The 20,572-nt window shown below is 57.3% G+C and overlaps 1 protein-coding gene across 3 annotated transcripts in view; it reads right to left on the reverse strand.

Moving 5' to 3' along the window:
• Positions 1-20,572, reverse strand: part of GTF2IRD1 (GTF2I repeat domain containing 1) — a 78,948-nt gene that overhangs the window by 51,259 nt on the left and 7,117 nt on the right. For all 3 annotated transcript variants that reach the window (XM_007468765.1, XM_007468766.1, XM_007468764.1), the window contains exons 4-13: positions 19,552-19,735; positions 18,429-18,739; positions 17,264-17,353; positions 15,762-15,845; positions 10,806-10,989; positions 5,249-5,274; positions 4,196-4,304; positions 3,254-3,291; positions 2,731-2,811; positions 2,043-2,132 (exon numbers count right to left, since the gene is read on the reverse strand). In XM_007468765.1, the coding sequence (XP_007468827.1) occupies positions 2,043-2,132; positions 2,731-2,811; positions 3,254-3,291; positions 4,196-4,304; positions 5,249-5,274; positions 10,806-10,989; positions 15,762-15,845; positions 17,264-17,353; positions 18,429-18,739; positions 19,552-19,735 (1,197 nt within the window). The remainder of the gene's footprint in view (positions 1-2,042; positions 2,133-2,730; positions 2,812-3,253; positions 3,292-4,195; positions 4,305-5,248; positions 5,275-10,805; positions 10,990-15,761; positions 15,846-17,263; positions 17,354-18,428; positions 18,740-19,551; positions 19,736-20,572) is intronic.

Consider the following 20,572-nt stretch of genomic DNA (forward strand, 5'->3'; position numbering starts at 1 on the left):
CTCTTTCCTGTTTCCAGACCATTCTCCCTGACAGAGAAGACGGAAGCAGACGAGGAGCAGAGATATTCTGCCTTTATTCTGTCACCAATTAACGCGGCACCACCCGTCTGGGCCTGTAGGAAACCTTCTTATTTATTTTTCCAGTCACTTGTTTATTTTTGGTAGGGGAAATGTTAAAAAGTGCAGTAAAGCATACAGAATATTGTAACAAACACTCATGGACCTATCAGCCGGAATGAATACACATTAGCATCTTGTCATTTTTGCACACGATTTTTAAAAATAAAACATTAGCAATACTATTTTTACATCTCCAAATTTATAGAAATGCTATATTGTCTATATCCTTCTGCACTTACTGTTCACATTGAACATTATGAGATTTCTTCACACTGTTCATTTAAATACACCTACGATGCTTTTGCACAGTATCATTAAGCAATACCCACCCCTCTCCCCTCCTAATCAAGCCCACACCAGACATCACAGGCAAGGGAAACAAATTCCAGCCGTCTTCCTAAAGTTTCCTGCCCTGGCCCTGCATCCCTTGTTACAGAGCCTTCCAAACTCAAATCATCTAAGTACTAATATCGTTTTCTGCCATATCCACAAACCTTCTATAATTTACATACTATTTGTCTTTATAATGATTCACTTAAAAATTTTTTTTTTTAATTTTTTGGCTGTGCCACGCGGCACGCGGGATCTTAGTTCCCCAACCAGGGATCAAACCTGTGCCCCGTGCAGTGGAAGCGCGGAGTCTTAACAACTGGACCGCCAGGGAAGTCCTATAATGACTCGCTTTTTAAAAACATTAACTACGTGTAATAATTCTTACTTCTTATTATCAATAATAACATCTGTTGAGAATGGCTGGAGCTGAGAGTTGGGCATGTGAGATTCATTAAGCTATTCTTTTCAACTTTGGGTGGTTTTGAACATTTCCAAAATAAACTTTCAAAAACAACACACACAGAACCCTACCCTCTCCCTGCTGCTATCCACCTGCCCAACCATTCCTCTTGCCTAAATTATGGTCAGTCTGTTTCTGTCCTTGTCCCCAGACTTTCTGCAGTCTGTTCTCAGCTCCATGGTCAGAGTAAACACTGTTAAAATGTACTCCATTAGCGCCAACCCCCACACTGGTTCCTGTCTCTTCAGAGTTAAGTCTCCAGTCCTTTCTTTGATGTACACAACCCTGCATAACTCACCCACCACCTCCCTTTCCCCACCTCACTCTGTTCCAGCCACCCGGCCTCCTTGCTGTTGCCGAGACATGCTGGGCATAGCCCACCTCAGGGCCTTTGCCCATGCTGCTCCCTCTGCCTGGAAAGTTCTGTCCTGATATCCACACAGCTCCTGCCCACACCTCCTTCAGGTCTTTGCTCCAATGTCATTTTCTCAGTGAGGTCCTCTCTGACCACTCAAATCCTGTAATAACCAGCCCTCCTGCCCCTCACACTTCCCCTCCTGGCTTTGTGTCTCCCTATAGCACTTACCACCATCTGACTTTCTATTTTTCTTTTCCCTTTTTTGGGGGGCCACACTGCATAGTTTGCAGGATCTTAGTTCTCTGACCAGGGATCAAACCCGGGCTCCTGGCAGTGAAAGCCTGGAATCCTAACCACTGGACCGCCAGGGAATTCCCCTATTTTTCTTATTGATTTGCTTACTACCTGTCTCCCTGCACTGCGATGTCAGCCCACAAGGGCGGGGACTTTGGTCTGTTGGGTTCACTGCTCTGTCCCCAGCACCTTGCATGGGACCTTGTACATAATAGGTGCTCAAAAAATAGTTATTGAATAAATAAACAAATTTATCCAAATGGGAGCTCCTGGGAAACACATAGTAACCAGACTTAATATTAACTCAAAGGCCTATTTCAAGTTTTCAGAGAGGAACCTGGCCTGGATGGGGGAGCCAGGCATATACTGAGTTTCTTCCAAGGGGGACAGTCAATACCAAGAAAAGTCTAGAGGCTTTCTGGCCCACCCCTCTCCCTGTTACATCCCAGGGAGGTGGGCCCCCAGCCCATTTCTTACCAGTCAGCATCTCCATCCCGTAACCGGAATCTTCCGAGGGCACATGTCCAGGCATCGAGTCTGTCATTTCCTCAGAGGTTGGGGAAGGGTCTGGAGGCAAAACTCCAAATGACAACAGCATCTTCTGTCTGTGCCACCCCGTCACGGTCCCTCAGGGACCTCCCAGCCCAGCATGCCCACAGAGCAGGACCCTTAAGGAAGTTGTACCCTGGACTCTGGGAGGGTAGCTGTGCCAGAGGACAGCGGGGACCCAAGGGGCCTGGAGCCTGTGGTTACCCCATACTGAGCCTCCAGATGACAAGTACATGCCCCTCTTCACAGATGTGGAAACTGATGCTCAGAGGGACCCAGGTCTGGAGTCAGACTCAGATCCTCTTACTCCAATGACCTTTTCTTCTCCCTCGCAGCCCCTCAAATCCCAGGGAAGCCAGGCCAGAGAGGTGAAGGCTGGGGGGACCTTTAGGAAGGTCGGAGCTGAGACCTGACCCCCAGCCCAGAGGGCAGATGTGGCTACAGAAAGCACACGCATTGCTGCACCCTTTCACGATCAGACCAGAGAAACAGCGGCCTGGCGACCCCTTCTGGGCCGGGGCAGGTGCTCGAGAGACAGAACAGGACAGCCCGGGAGGGGACACGGTGGTGCTCAACCCCTGTACCTTCAGGTGGGGGTGGCAGGATCAGCCCTTACCTGGGACAGTGACCTGAATGATATCTAGATCCTCTGGCTCAATTTTGATGGGTCTCAGCCCACCCAGCTCCCCAGAGGTTCCTGTGAGGGGGGAAACGAGGGATCTGGTCAAGTGTGGGCGTGAGCTCGGCCGGGCAGGGGAGTCATTCTTGAACATTCTCCTGTCTGTGACTTGTTAGTAGTGCCAGGAAAAGTCATGTCAGCCCTAGTGTCTGAGCTATAGGTAGATACAACGTATAGACGTGGCAACTGAGGCCTGCATCACCAAGGATGTGGAGGCAGAGGTGATACCTGAATCCAGGTCTCCCACAAAGCCACCCACATCCCACCTGCCCCTCCCGGCCCCCAGCGAGCTCCCATCATGCTCTGCGGCCTGGGGGAGGGTCAGGGGACAGGGGTGGACGGAGGACATTCATGAATCCCCAGGTTCGTGGTCTGAGCTGGCCTCCTCCCCAGAGCTGCTGAGTGGGGCTGGTGGACGCCCTCCCACCTCAGACACGCACAGTGGGGTCCAGCTCCTCACCTGGCCCACAGTCTTCAGAGAGACTGCTTTTGTCCGACCTGTGGGAAGGAAGCCGAGAAATGACACGGCATCAGCCCCAGCTTTCCCCCTCCAAGCAGACAGGGGCCCACGGCGGCTGCCAATTCAAAATGCACCCCTGACCACATCTGCTCCCATCCCAGCGGGATCCACGCCGCTCCCCCCCTACGCCAGCAATACTCGCAGTGCCCCGTCTCCCAGACAGCAGTCTCCTGGCTGCCCCAGCCGAGCTCCTGATCTGTACCCTGGGGTGACGTGCTGGGCATCCACCTTGCCCACCAGCTGGGAGCTCCTGAGGCCTGGGACTGGCCAGTCTAGGAGCCCCACCCCTTAGTGCCGTGGGGGTTTGATCAGTGCTTGTTGGGGGCACTGAGAGCTGTAGGGACCACCCGCCTGGAGAGGGTTCAGGAGTCTGGGGAGGGGCTTGGGGAGTGAAGCTGGGCAGGACCCTGGGATGGAGGATTCGGTTCATTCATAGAACACTGTCGGGGAGGCCTGGGCTGGATGTGGGGATTCTGGGATGGCCCATCCCTGGCCCCCAGGAGCCCAGGGCCTGGGTGGGGGGCACTGGTGAATGGCGACCAGGCCGTGAGCTGAGTGCGAGGCCTTGTGGACATGCAGGGCAGATTCCTGACCTAGTCTGGGTGCCAGGGAAGGCTTTTGAGTCTAGATAACGTATGGCTAGCTCCCAAGGGGTGACAAGAATCCTCCAGGTGGAAGAAAATTGGCGAAATCTCTGTTCTCCTTCTGGGTCCCTTTAGATTCTCCCTGGCCCACAGTGGGGTGAGGCGCACAGGTGCCTGTGCGGGATAACCCTGTGCAGGGTGTCCAGGTGGAGTGAGACGCTGGGCCCAGCATCCTCCAGCCAGCCCTAGGCCTCGCTCCTCCCTGCAGAGCTGGCGTAGAGCTGGGGTGTGGCCTTACCGAGCAGTCCCAGCCAGGTCCAGGACGGCAGCACGGGAGACCTCCGCAGAGATGTCCTCGGGCGGGCTGGCTGGCTCCAGCTTTGTGGGGTCTTTGGTAAACTTGTTCCCTGAGGGGAGAGCCGGGGAGGGGCAGGGTGGTCAAGGCGAAGGTTCTCCAGCCTCCTCTGCCTGCGGGGCACCCAGCAGGGGTCTCTGGGGGAAGCTCCTGGGGGCACCCCTCAGGCGTGGTCTGGCCTCTGTTCCTCCTTCTTGTGGCCTCCATGTCCAGCCAAGCCAGGAAGGGGTCCAGGGAGAGATGCCTCTCCTGGGATGAGGAATAAGGATGCCGGGGATCTCAGAGGATTTGGCAGGAGGAAGAAGCCAGAAACGGCTGTCCTGACCTCAGGACAGGGGCTATGCTACTGGGGCTGAGGGAGCCCTTGGGAAAGGGACTGAGTCTCTCCCAAGGCTGTACCATGGGACCATTCTCTCATTTAGTTATCCCAGGAACCCAGAGGATGGTGCTCTTATCTTTTCACAGATGTGGAAACTGAGGCCCACATGACCGTGCCCAAGGTCCCAAAGCTGGGGGGAGGTAGGGCTGGTATTGGGACTCAGATATGCTGCACCCCCAAGATCCATGCTCCCTTTGCTGCACCTGGCAGAGCCCGCCTCTTCCTCCTGAGAGGCAGGCCACCCACTGATCATGGCCTGGGCACTTCGGTTTGCGTCTAGACCCCAGTGCTCACTAGCTAGACTTCAGGGAAAAAACCAGAACCCACTTTATAGGACTGTTGAAAACTAAATTAAATTAAAATTAAATATGCTAACAGCTTAGGAGAGTAGCCATCACATGTTAGTATTCAGCAAATGTTAGCTTTATTATTCCCCATCCAGGGCTTCCCATGTCTGGAGGGGATGTCCTGACAGTCTGTCTGCGCCTGGAAGCTGGGGCCCCCGGATACAGAAGCCACACCCAGGCTCCCTTGGGTCCGGTGTGGTGGCAGCTCAAGCGCTCTTGGGGGCATCAGCTTGGTGGCTTCAGAACAGACTAGACGGTACCCACACATACCTGTGAAAATTCGCTCATCGAACATCCTGGGGAGAGAGGAGAGATGGGCATGAGAGGGGAGCCGGCCTCCAGGTCCCCTCAGTGACGGTCACTCAAGTCCCACATGCATGGCTGCAGACCTGGGCACCGGGCTGGCCTCACATGGGGGCAGAAGAGGGCACGGTCCAGAACAGCCAGATACCCCCGAACAACCAGACATCCCGAACCATTTCTCCACAGCCAGGGAAGGCACTGGCCAGCCCCTGTGGGGGTCCTGGAGGGTCCAACCTATTCATCTCAACAACCCAGGTTGGGGGGCGGGGCTTCCTCCGGCCCTGAGCTCTCCTCGGCCACAGCTGGCGGATAACTCACACCCCTTTCCCACCAGGGCTCCGCAGCCTTTACCCACCACCACGTGTGTCGCAGTGACAGGCAAGGGGTAGGCCCTGCTCCCAGGAAGCTCTCTGTCGATGGCACAAGCCAGGAGCGTTCCAGATCACAGCCTCACAGCGTGACATGTGGGACCCCTCAGGTTTGTCTCAGAAGCCAAGGGGAACCCAAGCAGGGAGGGGGTCAGGAAAGACTTCACGGAGTTGGGGATGGCGAGCCCAGGGGGGAGGGCTGAGAGGTTGTCCAGGTAAAGGCACAGGGAGGGCTGGCGGCTCCATCTGGCCGGCTGGAGGCGTCCTGTGGGAGGTGACCAGCCTTCAGTGCTGTGCCCAGGCACGTGGTCTCTACACCGTGGGCAACGGGGAGCCCCCAGGGGGCGTGGCACCCTCAGATCACTCCATCACCACACAGAGGATGGCTTGGAGGGGGGATGGCTAGGGGCCCAGGGGCCATTTGGGGACTCCTGAGTCATCCTGTTAAGACACCTGGAATTCTTATTCCTGGAAAACGAGGATGGAGTAAAGGTTAGCGAGGGAGCTGGGATCACCTGGCTGCCTACCTGCCGGGCTGCTGTGCTTTCTGCTCTGCTCCCAGACCCCACTAGGGTGGCTCCCAGGGGGTTGGGGAGCCTCAGGCAGCTGTTCTGGGGGGCCTGCAGCAGAGCCTGTGTGCCATGGAGCGGCTGGACAAGGGGACAGGGCTTTGGCCACTAAACTGGCACCCCCAGAGGCGACATGGGACAAATGAAGTCCCGCTTGTCTGAGTCCAAATACAAGGGGGCCGACAGTGCCCAAGGCGGGCCCAGAGGGAAATTCAAACAGAGGCAAAAAGGTCAGTGACAGAGGGCAGAGCGTGGGTTACCAGGGCGGTGAGACCCCAAGCATGGCGTCCTGTTCTTACTCTGAGAGGCGCAAGGTTCCCCCACTGTTCCTGGAGGTTCATGCTCGTCTGGGTCCCCCAAGGCCGAGAAGCAGCCACAGGGAATAATTCTGGAGAGAACTGGCTTCCACTCTGAGGCATGCTTCCTCAGCTCCACCCAGTGACGGGGAGGCTCCCAGCATTAACAGCAGGTTTTATTATTTATGGTTATATTTACTTATCAGGGAGCACAAGGGAGGGGGTGTGACACCTTGGCCTGCAGTTCCTAGTGGAGTTGGTGGGCGGGGAGGGGGGAGACAGATGACAGGGAGAAAGTCTGATCTGACGTGGCTCCAATGCTGTGACAGACGCCCTCATGGGCTGCCCGGCCTGGAAGGCCCACCTGATGAGCACTGAACAAGGGTCACTGTTGCACACTGCAGAGTTCTAGGACCCCCTCCAGACACTTTTCCCTCTGAAGTCCTCCCTTAGGTAGAACCGACACACGTGAACTCAGAGCCTCTCGCTCTGGGCTTGTGTCCTGGGGGGAACCGGGGATTTAGGCGTCAGGGCTGGGCATGACTGGGGACCCAGGGGCCAGGAAACCCCCTTCCACTAACAAGACCCACAAGCCTTGTAGAGGGGCTTCTCCCTTTTGTCAGGAGAGCACCCTGACCTCCCCCCCACCGCAGACACCCGGGCTGGGGTGGCAACTCCCCCTCCTGGCTGCTTCCTAAGCTCTCTGTTCTCTGACTCCCTTCTGCTAGGACGATTGCAAATGTGATCTCAAATGTCTCCCTGACGAGGCTGGGGTGTGCAACGGTGAAAATGCACTGGGGCTCAGAAGGGAGCAGCCTCTGTTCTAAGCACCTTGCTCACATCCATGTAGTCTCCCATCAGCACTATGAGGCCTGAACAATCATTAGCCGCATTTTATTTTATTTTATTCTTTAGCCACACGGTGCAGCATGTGGGATCTTAATTACCCAACCAGGGATCGAACCCATGCCCCCTGCAGTGGCAGCGCAGAGCCCTAACCACTGGACCGCCAGGGAATTTGCCTCATTAGCCCCATTTTATAGACGAGGAAAGTAAGGCAGAGCAGTTAAGTAACTTGCCCAAGGACACACCGCTGGAAAATGGTAGCGCCAGGATTCGAACCCGGGTTGTCAGCACTGATTAACTACTTCTCTATACGTGAAGGAGATGAGGTCAAGGGAGGAGACTCGCGTTTATTGAGCATCTATTTCATGCCAGGTATGTTATGTCTACCTCCTCATACTATGTTGAGAAAAACCTGAGGAATAGGGCATCATTGTCCCTATTTTTACAAATGAGGAAACTGAGGCTCAGAAGAGAAGGGCTAGTCAAGGTTATCGTGCGCTGTGTGGCTTCAAGCCCAGTCGGCCTGATGCCAAGCCTCCTCCTCCAGGAAGCCCCACAGGCTTGCTGCTCAGATGCCATCGAGTCTACACCTGGAAACATGCTGTTTGATGCTCCCACGACTCATCACAGGAGTGACCACCCCCCATGACTCGCGGTAGCCCCTGGGGGCAGGTGGGGACTGTGCCTGCTGTTTCGTGAAGTCCTCAGTAGAGCTCAGTGAAGGGCTGGGCCTGCAGGAGGCGCCTGGCAAATACTAGTGAAGGATTAAACGACCTACAGTTTGGATAGAGGGAGATGAAGGTCAGCCACAGTGAGGACTCAAATACCACGGTCAGGAATGTAAGGGGTCACTGGGATGCCCTTGCTGCTTTCTGCTCTCCTAGCCTCCTCCCTTGCTACCAGGAGTCAACTGAAGGAAAAGGACTTAGGCAGCAGCAAGAGAGACTTAAGCTAGACAACAGGAGGCACTGCCTGGCAGAAGGCCGAATGATTTTGTTTTTGGCCCCGCCACGCCACTCGGTTTGCGGGATGTTAGTTCCCCAGCCAGGGATCGAACCCAGGCCCTCAGCAATGGAAGTGCAGAGTCCTAACCACTGGACCGCCAGGGAATTCCCTCGAATGATTTCAAATTCACCTCCAGAATGATTTATCAAGTGGGACCCCTGGTAGGGGTTGAGAGGGAACAGAGGTGGCTCAGATGTGGTCCCACTGCCGCCAGTGATCAGGGTGATGGGGGGCTGGTGAGGACGCGGATGGGGGGAAGAAGCCATCTGCTGCGGAAGGGGGAAATTCTTTCCGACTGAGGACAGGGGAGGGCTTCTAGACAGAATAGTGAGCCTTGAAAGACAGGACAGGTGGGAAGGAGGGCGGGGAGCAGCTCCAGGCAAAGGAAAGGGCTTCAGCGATGGCTGGAGGCACGTGAGGAGGCAGGAGTTCAGAGAAACAGGAGGGAAGGCGGAGCGGCACTAAGGCGGGCACGGTGGCTGCTGACGGGCTGGAGTGTGGTACCCTGGGAGCCGTTACACCGGGGCTCACGGAGAGTGGGGGAGCGGGGAAGGGTTCTGAGCAGGCGTGCCCCACAGTCAGAGCTGACTCTCAGAGTCACCTCCCTCGGTGGCAGTGAGATGCCCGCCCAGCTCCCTGGCCACTCTCAGCCTCCTCTGCTGGCGGCCCCAGCCTCTAACGTGGGGATCCCAGAGTCCATCTGAGTCCTCTCCACCTTTTCTCTTTTTTTTTTCCTTTCTTTTTTTGTTTTTGGCCACACTGCATGGCTTGTGGGATCTTAGTTCCCTGACCAGGAATTGAACCCGGGCCCTCAGCAGGCGAGAGTGGAGTCCTAACCACTGGACAGCCGGGGAATTGCCCCTCTCTTCTCTTCTCTATTTCTCTCCTGCCCGTGATCCCTTCCTGGCCCACGCTGCCAACTCTCAGATTTTTATCTCTAACTCCCAGACCTCCCTCCCGAGCTTCTGACCTCTCAGCTGGGCTTCTGAAAATTCCATCTCCTGATCTCCCCCAAGGTGAACTCACTCAGAAACATGGAGGTGACCCTTCCTCCCCACTCCCCTCCCCACCTGCACGGTCCACTCACCAGCACACCCCGTCACCGCTCAGATTCCATCCCCAGCCCAGCCCGCTCTCCCTGTGCCCACCACGCTGGTCTGGCCCACGGCTGCAGCAGCCCCCTCGCCAGTCTCCTGCTTCTGCTCTCTAGAGTCCGTTCTCCCCCAGCAGCCAGGGAGCCGGGCAGACCCCAGCTCTGGCATCCAGCAACCGTGCAGAGGTCCTTCCCAAGGCTCAGAACAACTCCACGCTCTCAGGGTCAATCCCCACCCTCTTGCACCCCAGCCGTCTGGGCTGCTCACTGAGGTCAATTCTTCTGCCCAGACACTGCCCAGCTGGGTGCAGGCGGCCTTCTCAACCTCCCAGCTCTGGCTTAACCAATGGGACCTTCTCTCAGAGGCCCCCGGGCCACCCTAAACAGGTCTCCTCACCCACCCACCATTTTTCTCTCTCCTATTACCCTGTTTATTTCCTAAGCTCTAATAAGTTAGATGGCCTGAGTCCAAATTTGGACAAGCACTTTCATCCATCCATCCTTTTATTCCACAGATATGTACTGGCATCTCCCGCATGCCAGGGACTGCTGTGCGCGCTGGGGATTCAGCAACGAGCCACACAGTCCCTGCTTACAGTCTAGGGCAACAAACCATCAGGCAGGCGCGTGGGCGCATGCACACGCTGGGAGCACGCCCTCAGCGGGCTCCCAGAATGGATGCCTGGGAAGGGCCCGATGCAGGCAGTGCTGCTGGAGGCAGGGGGCTGGATGGCATGGCCTCTGGCCCCCTCCCTCTCTAACTATTTAGGAGGAAGCATCCCAGGAAGCCTGGCATTGCCTGGAGATGCCTGCTCGCTGGTGAGTCCGGCCAGCTGTGAGGACAAAGCGCCCTGTGAGAGTTGGGAGACAACTCTCCCAGGGGGGTGGGTGGCAGCAGGCCGGGGGGAAGGGGCTGCAGTTCCATAGTGCTCTGCCTTCTCCCGCCCACCCGCACCTGCACCAGGGAAACTGGCCACCTGGGAGGACAGGAAAGGTGGACAAACTACCAGCAGGCAGGGTAGTCCGATGGGAGGTGCAGAAAGTGAGAGGCTGGCCCAGCCCCACCTGAGCTCAGGTGGGCTCCTCTCTGAAGGGAGGTAAGTACAAAGGCCTCAGGTCTTCTTTAGTGGCAGGAAAACACCTCTAAGAACTTAGCCAGCGCCTACTCGGGTCAGGCACTGTGCCTCCATTTTTCCATTCCATACTCAAAAGAGGCCAGAAGGAGGAGGCCACGTAGCTGTCAGGTTACAGAACCCCTTCGTTCCACTCCTGACCCCTGTTGCCTCCCCAGGGCCCTGCCTCATGCCTGCTGTCGCCCCTTGCTCAGCCCTGCCCCCCACCCCCTACCTCTTAATGACAAAGTGGATGCTGTGCCGCTCCTCCAGGATCCGCTTCAGCTTGGGGACCCCGTAGGTGCAGGGGCGCTTGAAGGGGATCTTGTCCGGGATGCCCACGATCTCCACAGCCTCCGGGTCGCAGGCGATCTTCCTGTAGGGGACGGGGACCATGTGGTCCAGGCCCAGGGCTTCCGCTGGAAGGGCAACGGCAGGGCTGAACGCGGGATGGAGGCTGCGGGACGTGCGGGGCCCCAGGGCCTGGTCATCACCACCTCCCACCTCCCAGGCACCGCTCTGGCCACTCAGCAGCCAGAGGGATCCTCCTGCAACACCAAATACATCACGACTCTCTTAAAAAATGCCCATAGGCTCCCCTCCCACTCAGCAATGGCCAAAGTCCTACAAGGCCCTACGTGACCAGGACCCCATCACCTCTGGCCTTATCTCCATCTTTCTCCCCTCCACTTGCTCACCCCGGTCTCTCTGGCCTCCTCGTTGCTTCCCTAACACGCCAAGCACGCACTCATCCCAAGGCCTTTGCACCTGCTCTTCTGTCCACTCAGACACTCTTTGTCCAGATCACCATACCCTTCCCTCCCTCCCTCTCTCCGTTCAAGCATCTGCTCGAATGTCACTTCACCAGCCTCAAATAGCCCCCTCCAGCCCTCCCTAGCCCACCCTGCTTTGTTTTTCATCCCACATTTATCATCATCTGACATTACAAACGTATTCATCTGTGCGTTGGTTCACTGTCTGGAGCCTAAATAGGGCAGGACACGTAGCAGCTGCTTCCTGCATATTTGGGAGTGAATGAGCGGCTGAGGGAAGCTTCCAGGCTGCAGGTGGACTCTTGGCAAGATGCTTCCAGTTGTACAGGTGTGCCCTTTCCTCCAGGGAGGGGCCCAGCACTCTGCTCACTCGTCAGTGACATGAGACACCGCTGGAAGCTGACAGCTTTGTCGACAGCAGTGTAGACAGAACCCGAGCTCAGGAACTGGTTACTTCCTCTTTTCCTCCAAACCATTAGGTGCGGTCCCGTGCCGTTTCAGTCACTCATACACCCCAGCTCCTCCTTTTCATTCATTCACTCACCACTCACTTCTTGAGCACCTACTATGTGCTTGATGGTACTTCCATGGGGCCCCAAGGCCTGGGAGACGAGCTGAGCTGGGTGTCCCCTTCACTCCTGCCTCTCCCAAGGGTCACTCCAACCTGTCCCAAGGGTTCCACGTCTCCTCACTGTTCCTCAGGCCCCTCTCCATCCTGGCCTGGCTCCTCGGGCCACACCAGGATGTGTCTGTGTTCTGACAAGTGCCAGACCACAGCCGGACCCCTGCAGTCATGCCAGGACCAGGGCAGGGCAGAGTCACCTGTCTGTGGCCCTCCCTGGGGCACCGCCAAGATTGTTTTTCTGTTGATGCGGCCCAGGTCTGCGCTGGAGGCTTTGGCAGCCAGATCCCACTGTGAAGTCACACTTAGCTCATCGTCTAATTAAACCCTCACCATCTCAGCAGCTGTCAAACCATCTCTTCCCCCGAACCCCAGCATCACCAGCCACCCCCCAGCCCCAGCACTTGAGCGATGGGCTCTTGGCTTCTTCGAGTCTACGTGAATCCACCTCCCCTCGGGTTCATCTGACTTGCTAGGCCTGTCTTTTCAGCCCAGGGCACAAAAGCTCCAGCCCACCCAGCCTCCAGCTGCTGCCCACTTGAAAGAGGAGGATGGAGCCGCCATGCACAATCCTTAGACCCTGGTGTAATCTCTGCACCCCCAGCAACATTGCTGGCCCAGTTGGCCCGGAGCTGGTAGCTGAAAGGGCGAACCAGGAGCAGGACCTGCTCGTCCTGGATCTGCAGGATTGTTCAGGCTGCCAAACATCCCCACCCCTGCCACAGGAACCCCCAGTACTCACGGGGGCGGGGGGGCGGGGCGGCAGCCTCTCCCCAGGGCAGCTGAAGGGACAGCTCAGAGGGAGCTCTGGCCTGAGTAGGGGCAAGGTCTCAACCACTCCAAGCCCAATACTCCTCCTTGGATTTGGCCATGGTGGTGGGCCCAAGTGCTGACCTCTAGGAAAGGCTCAACATTCTGGAAACATCCAGCACGCGCGACAGACTGGAAGACTGGCAGCTGTCATGCCCGCAGGGGTGGGGCAGAACCCACCCAATGTGGACAGAGCCAGCCCTCCCCAGCTCCCCTCTCCCTACTCCCCGCCCTGCTCACACCTGTCTAGGGAGGGAGGGGAGAAACTTGGGTACAGACAGCCCCCTGCAGTACAGGGCCTCGCTCAGCCCCACCCCAACCAGGATGGCCCAGCCCACCAAGCCCACGTGACCAAGCCTCCCAGGCCCCAGGGTGGATCAAAGAACACCTCCTCCATGAAGCCTCCCCTGACTCCCCAAGCCTATCGAGAAACCTCACCTTCCTCTGAGCCGTCCTCCCTTTCTGAGGGCCCCCACCCCTGCACGTTACTACATACTCGAACGTACTACCGTACACCACTGCGTGTACTGCAGACCCACCTTCAGCCACTTGCTGAAGCACCTTGAGACCAGAGTTGGTCTGAGTACCTGGCACAAGGTAGGGGGCTCAAAACGCGATTAGAGGGACTTCCCTGGTGGCGCAGTGGTTAAGAATCTGCCTGCCAATGCAGGGGACACGGGTTCGAGCCCTGGTCCGGGAAGATCCCACATGCCGCGGAGCAACTAAGCCTGTGTGCCACAACTACTGAGCCTGCACTCTAAAGCCCGCCAGCCACAACTACTGAGCCCGCGCTCTAGAGCCCGCAAGCCACAACTACTGAGCCCATGTGCCACAACTACTGAAGCCCATGTGCCTAGAGCCCGTGCTCCACAACAGGAGAAGCCACCACAGTGAGAAGTCCGCGCACCGCAAGGAAGAGTAGCCCCCGCTTGCCGCAACTAGAGAAAGCCTGCATGCAGCAACGAAGACCCGAGGCAGCCAAAAATAAATAAATTAAAAATAAAATTAAAGAAAGAAGACCCAAGGCAGCCAAAAATAAATAAATTAAAAATAAAATTAAAGAAAGAAGACCCAACGCAGCCAAAAATAAATAAACTAATTAAAAAAAAACCAAAAACGCAATTAGAGGGTTGGAAACATCCCCTGCTCCTGGGAGGGGACAGGGGCTGGAGGCTGAGCTCATCACCAATGGCCAATGGTTAAATCAATCACACCTACTTAATGCAACCTCTGTAAAAACTCTAACCGAAGGGGTTCAGAGAGCTTCCACGTGCCAGGAGGCTGGTGCACCCTAGACTCCACGGGGACAGAAGCTCCTGTGCTCAACACCCTTCCGGGCCTTTCACCATGTCCCTCTCCATGTGGCTGTTCATCTGTATCCTTTGTAATAAACAGGTCAACAGAAGCAAAGTGTTTCCTCCCGCAGTTCTATGAGCCATTATGGAAAACTGCCGAACCCGCGGAGGGGGGTCCTGGGAGCCACGGGTGTACAGCCAAATTGGATGGAAGTGTGGGTACCCTGGGGACCCACTACTTGTGACTGGCATCTGAAGTGCGGTGCTGCCTCGGGGGACTGAGCCTTTAACCTGGGGAGGGGTCTGTGTAACTCCGGGGAGTTAGGGTCAGAATTGAATGGAGTTGTAGGGCCCCCAGCTGGTGGCCACAGAGAACTGGAGGGTTGTGTGGCGTGGAAAACCCACACTCCTGCTGTCAGAAGTGTTGTGAGTAGAGAGAGAGGCTTTTTCGTAGCCAAGCAGGAGGGGAGGGAGGGCAGGGAGGGCAGTGAAGCCCTACCCCGGCAGGTCTGGTCTGCTCATGGTGAGAAAGCCAGTGTTAGGCAGGGGGACTGGCCATCTCCAGGGCATCCAGCAAGCGTCCGTGGACTCCCAGGGCAGTGCTCTCCCCTGACCCGCACATGTAGGCGGCCCGGGGCCCTCCTCTCTGTCCCTGCAGCTCTGGGTGGTGCCCCTACCCCCAGCCCCCTCCCTTGGTCCCATCACGCAGAGGGGCTGCCCCAGAGAGGGGCTGCGTGATTCAAGTGGGGTTCAATGACATCACGCCTGCGTGATGAGTGATCTGTGGGTACCTGCATCATCTCCGCAGTGACTGAGAGCCACCCACCCTGGCCAGAGCCACGCTGCATCTGACCACTGAGCGGGGCTTATAGACGGAGCGCAGCAGAGACTGAGCGAATAAGTGAGAGTGAGCGAGGACTGCTGAGGGAATAAAGGAGACCAGGTGTGGGAGGGCACTCGGGGGTTCCAGGACCCAGAGCAGGAAGGGCTTACAGGTCTGTCTGGTCCAGCCCCTGCTGTCTAGCCAACGAGTGGCTACACTTTGCACTTGGCTGAAGCTCTACCACATGGAGGGCACCCCTGCCCCAGTTACCACCTGTGTCTGCTGCCCAGAGTGCAGTGAGCCGACACGTGCTCTGAGCTCGGCTCTGTCCTGGGTGCTGGGGGCACAGAGGGGCCGGTGCTGTCCTGGCTTTCACGGGGACAGATACAGACAAGGTACATCAAGCGTGCGACATGGAACAGAGAGGAAACCATCAGAGCTTTAAGAGCTGAGTCTTGAAGAACAGGTAGGAGTCTGCCCACAGTACGTGCAAAGGGCATGCTGGGCAGGGGGCACGGCACGGGCAAAGGTGAGGAGGCAGGAGACAGGGTGGTGCGTGGGGGACTTGCAGGCACAAGAGGCCAACAGCCGTTTTCCTGGATGGTCGCCACCGCCCCCCCAAGCGGCCCGCCTCCCACAGGTGAGCCAAGGTCTGGGGCTTTGCCATCAGTCCCGCCCCCTGGAGAATCTGGGAGGGAAATATTGACACAACCACCCCCTACCCAGACAGGAGATGACATTTGCATTGACGGCGCGTGGTGCCAGCATATGGCTCCCACCATCATGTTGGGGAACACGAGTGACTGCCACATAATGAGATGCTCAGTGCGCTGCTGGGGCCACACCATGGGCCGCGCCGCCCACTCACCATATCTGCTGTTAAACAGGATCTGCACACACTCCCGGAGCGTATTGATGTCCTCGGTTTCTTTTATGAAGGCGTCCCACTTCTCTATCAAAACACAGGAGGTACAAGTGAGGGCCCGTCGGAGCAGGGACCCCATGGCTTGGCTGCCTCTTGTCTCTCTGTCCACCCCCATGGCAGCAGATATTGTGCAGCCTCAGCCAGCCCATCCTGGGCCTCTCCTGAGTCTTGACCTTGAAAACCTAACCCTCATGCCTTGTGCACCCGGGGTCTCACCCAGCTTTGGCCCTGTTGGGAGTCCCTCGAACCCTCAGCCCTGCTGGCCTCTCCCATAAAACCAAAGCCTCTGCTTCAATTTAATATTAATAACTAGAGCGATCATTTGGTTCATTAAAATTATAAAAGGAACATCTTTAATTTATTAAGTACTTATCTGTGCTAAGTACTTAATATGTATAATATCCTAGTTAATCCCTCAGGACAATGTGCAGAAATAGATATTATTCCCATTTTGCAGATGGGAAAACTGAGGCTCAAAGAGGCTGAGTAACTTGCCTGAGATCACCCAGCTAGTATCTGGTGAGATTCTATCTCTGCTTGTATCTCTTGCCCACCACGGCCTCCCACAATGCCGCTCTGCCTGGACATCCAGGTCCCCTCCCTGCCTGGGATGCAGCTTGTTTGTGGCAGTGGTGGTCTCCATTCTGATCCCAGGAAACTAGGTTTCTTAAAGAACCTTTCACTGAAGGTGAGGCTGAGACCTCCACAAGGCAAAGTTGCTGGAAAGTCTCACTACATCCCTTTTTGGTACAAATGAATCCCAAACCTTCTGGTTCTCTGTACTGTGTGGTACTTTTAAAATCTGTCTACATATTTTTTTGACCCTTGTTCCTTCATGAGGTGGAGTTTATTCCTCTCTCTCCCTTGGGTATGAACTGGACCAAGTTCCTGACTTCTAATGGGTAGGATATGGCAGAAGTGACAGTGATTTCTGAGGCTGGGTCATAAAAGACGTGGTTCCTTCCTTACTCTCTCTCAGATCACTAGCCCCAGGAAACCAGTCACCACGTTGTGAGGACACTCAAGCAGCCCCGAAGAGGCCCAGGTAGTAAGGAATAGGTATCCTGCCAACAGCCACATGGGTGAGCTGGAAGTGGATCCTCCAGCCCCAGTCGAGCCTTCAGATGATCACAGCCCCAGCTGACATCCTGAGAAATTCTGAGCCAGGACCACCCAGCTAAGCTGCTCCTGAATTCTCACCCACAGAAACCATAAGGTATAAATGCTTGCCATTTTAAGCTACGTTTGGGGGCAATTTGGCATGCAGCAGTATGTAACTATTATATATCGGCTTTACTCTGGTTTCACTCACAAGTCCCTCGTGCGGTGCCATTCCTCCTTTCTCTCACAAAGACCCAGTGGACACACATCCATTTCAGTAATAAGCACCACCCCAGTCCCGGATCCCCACTCTGGTCGGGGTGCTGCCATGGGCACTGTCCTACCTGACTTGTCATGGACGATGGAGAAGAGGATGCGCTTAGAGGCGTGCACGTTCTGAATGAGAGGCCCGCCAGGCCCAGCGGGCTTCTGTCCTGGACAAGGGAGCGGAAAGGTACAGGTTCCAGGTGGGCCCCAAGAGGGGTTCCCCAGATCTGGCCTGAGTGCGTGGGCTGGGGCTCTGGGGTAACAGTCTCCCCCACCAGGGAGAACCCAGGACTGAGCCCTGTGACCATGAACGCAAGGCAAGTTCCCTGACCAGAGGCCTGAGACATTCTTTAGCAGAGTGTGCTCTCCGAATGGCAGATCGGGGAGGGCAGGACGTCCCAGGTCACATTTTACAGATGGGGACACTTGTTTCAGGCATATAAGTCCCATCCCCCTGCTCAGCCCTCATGGCTGTGGAGGGGAGGGGGTGTCCTTTTTTCTCCTTCTCATAATAACAATAACAGTTAAGTATAACTTATAAGCACCTACTCTGTGCCAAGCACTGGACTCGGTGCTTTAATACAGAGGTTCTCAAACTTGAGCACCCGTCGGAAACACTTGGTGGACTCGTCAGTTTGCAGGCAGCTGGGGCTCACCCCGCCCCCAAAGTGCCAGATTCAGCAGGGCTGTGGCTGGGCCTGAGAATGTGCATTTCTAACGTGATCTGTCATTTCATCATGATAACAGCCCAGCAAGACAGGTACTATTGGCATCTCCATTTTACGGATGAGGAAACTGAGGCACAAAGAGGTAGAGATTTGCCCTGGGACACATAGCCATTAAGTAGAGGGGCCAAAATATGGACACAGGTCATTCTCACATCCAGCTGTTCCTTTTCTTATGTTTCCAGTACCCCTAATCCACACTGGGTGGAGGTAGTAGGTGCTCATTAGATGCACATACCTGATTAGCATGTCTACTCTCTCCCTCCACAGACTCCCCTGGGAGTCCTTTCGGGCATCTCTCGGTCCCAGGCCAAGGATACTGTTCACAGATGACTGGGCAGAGGCCCGGGGTCTGATTGAGTCCGAGCTACCACGCCTTCTGTCCCGCCCCAGCTCCTCGCTCCGACGTGCCCCCTGCAGCCCTGAGCACCCCGACCTGCCCTGGGAAGCTGCCCCTGCATGAGTGACCTCTGTCCCACCCCCCCACCCCCGAGACTCGGGAGTCCCAGCAGCTTACCACAGCAGTCTGGGAAGTCTTGGGCAGCGGAGGCCTTGGGCTCAGGCCCAGGCCGGCCGAGGCCCAGGTCACTGGAGGCAAGAGGGCAGGCAGGTGCCTCCTGCTTGAGCTCCCGCACGGTGCGGTTGGCAAGGGCGGTGCTGTACAGGAAGCTGGCCACGGACGAGGAGGTGGCGGTTGGGGGCAGGTCCTGGGGTGGCCCCTTGGGGGCCTGGCCGTGCAGGCCACAGTCCCGAGACCCCTTGGCTATCAGGGAGATGCCATTCAACTCCACCAGGGCCTTCGAGTCCCGCCCGCCATCCTCGAGCGGCCTGGGTGAAGGAAAGGACACGAGACAGCTTCATCCACCTGTCCCACCAGGGGTATGTCTTCCCCGAGACCTCCCTCTGCAGAACACGACAGCCTGTCAGGTATGCAGGACCAGTCCCCATTTTACAGGTCGGGGTGCAGGCCCGGGTGGGGGTGTGACGTGCCCAGGGCCACACGGCTGGGCCACCCAAGGACCTGGGCCCTGCCCCTTGGCCTCTGTGCCCCCTCTCCACCAATCACATCCTTTCAGCTGCAGCTGATCGTCTCGCACTCGCTAACACATCGCTCGTGCACTGGCCGCGGTGCCCGAGCCCCAACGGGCCACGTTCAGCCCTCAGGCTGCTTCCTGGCTGCCCCAGAGATCGGTACTCTCCCCAGCCCAGCCTCCATGACCTCATGGCCCGTCAGTCCCTAATGGAGCCCTCGGCTGACACCCCAAGCAAGCACCCACGATGTGGCTTCCTGCCTCCACGCTTTTGCACGGGCTGTTCCTGATACCTGGAGTGCTACTGGTGCTTTCTTCCCCAACCAAGCCTCTCTGCAACACAGAAATCCCCCGGGGAAGACTTCCGTGACTCCACACCTGGCTCAGAGCATGCTCTGTGACTGAGTTTCTGCCTCACCTCTGCCATCGGACTGGGAGCTCTTACAACCAGGGTCCCCTGTGGGAGTCTGAAGTCCCCTGCCCTCGGGCAGGACAAGCGGCCACGAGCGGCTGAGCCCGCACGGAAGCAGGTCATCGCCCGGCCCGGCCTGGCCCCCAGGGTCCAGCCACCAGGCCCCGGGCCGCTCCCAGGCAGGCTGCCTCACTCACCTCTTGAGCTTGAAGCGGATCCGGTGGCTGTGCTCCAGGATGGCCATGAGGGCCTTGGGGTCGTACTCGGCCGGCCTCCGGAAGGCCAGGCCCTCGGGCAGCCCCTGCACAGCCAGCAGCCCCGGCTCCCGGAGCAGCCTCTCGTAGGGCAGCGGCACCACGCTGGCCCGGCCCAGGGCCTCGCCTGTGGGAGGGGTCGAGGAGGGGGCCTAGTATGAGACGGCAGCCGGGCTGTGGTGAGCACGGGGCGCGCCCCGGAGCTGGGGCCGCGCTGAGTGACGCCCTGTGGTGCCGGATCCCCAGGAAATAGGACCCCAGAGGCCTCCCACAGAATAAGCCCCTGCCGGCGGTGAGGGGGGCGGCAGGGGCTGTGGACAGGGGCCTGCGGCCTGCACCTGAGGGCTGGGGCTGCCCCATCGAGGGGGTTCCCTGCTTCCCCCGCCATTCTCCTCTCTGGGCATCTGGGTGGAGGGGAAAGCAGGCCCCGGGGCTGCGAGCAGGGGGTGAAGAGAGAGGGGTGAGGGAGAGAAACTGCAAGAAAACAGCCACAGGAAGGAAGGGAAAAGGAGAGCGAGGGAGAGGAGGGCAGGTAAGGAAGAGGGGAATGGAGGGGAAGCAGAAGAGAGAGAAGAGACAGGATGAGAAGCTGCTGAGCACGTGGGAAGGGGGAGGGGAGGGAGGGCCGAGAGTCTGGGCTCACAGACGTCTGCTGCCTCCCACTTGGGGCCAGAAGGAAGCCCCTCCCCTCATAATCACCTCTGATTCTGCCCGAGGCAGGCAAGGGGGGTCGGGGCAGAGTGAGCAGGGGTGCAGCGGGCTCTGGGCGTGAACCCTGCATCTGGCAAAAGCGTCTGCAGTGGCACAGCCAACCATGCGTGACAAGTCCTCCCGTCCCCGGGGCCAGCGTGCCCACCAGGGCCTCCGGGCCCCCTACCCCTCTTGGCCTCCTCCTGACATCTAGACAACGGCAGGAGTCCCCCCACCCCACCCCGACCCTTGCTCCACAGAACCAAAGGCTGCG

The sequence above is a fragment of the Lipotes vexillifer genome, unplaced genomic scaffold (genome assembly GCF_000442215.2).
Source record: "Lipotes vexillifer unplaced genomic scaffold, Lipotes_vexillifer_v1.1 scaffold12, whole genome shotgun sequence".
Classification (NCBI taxonomy): domain Eukaryota; kingdom Metazoa; phylum Chordata; class Mammalia; order Artiodactyla; family Lipotidae; genus Lipotes; species Lipotes vexillifer.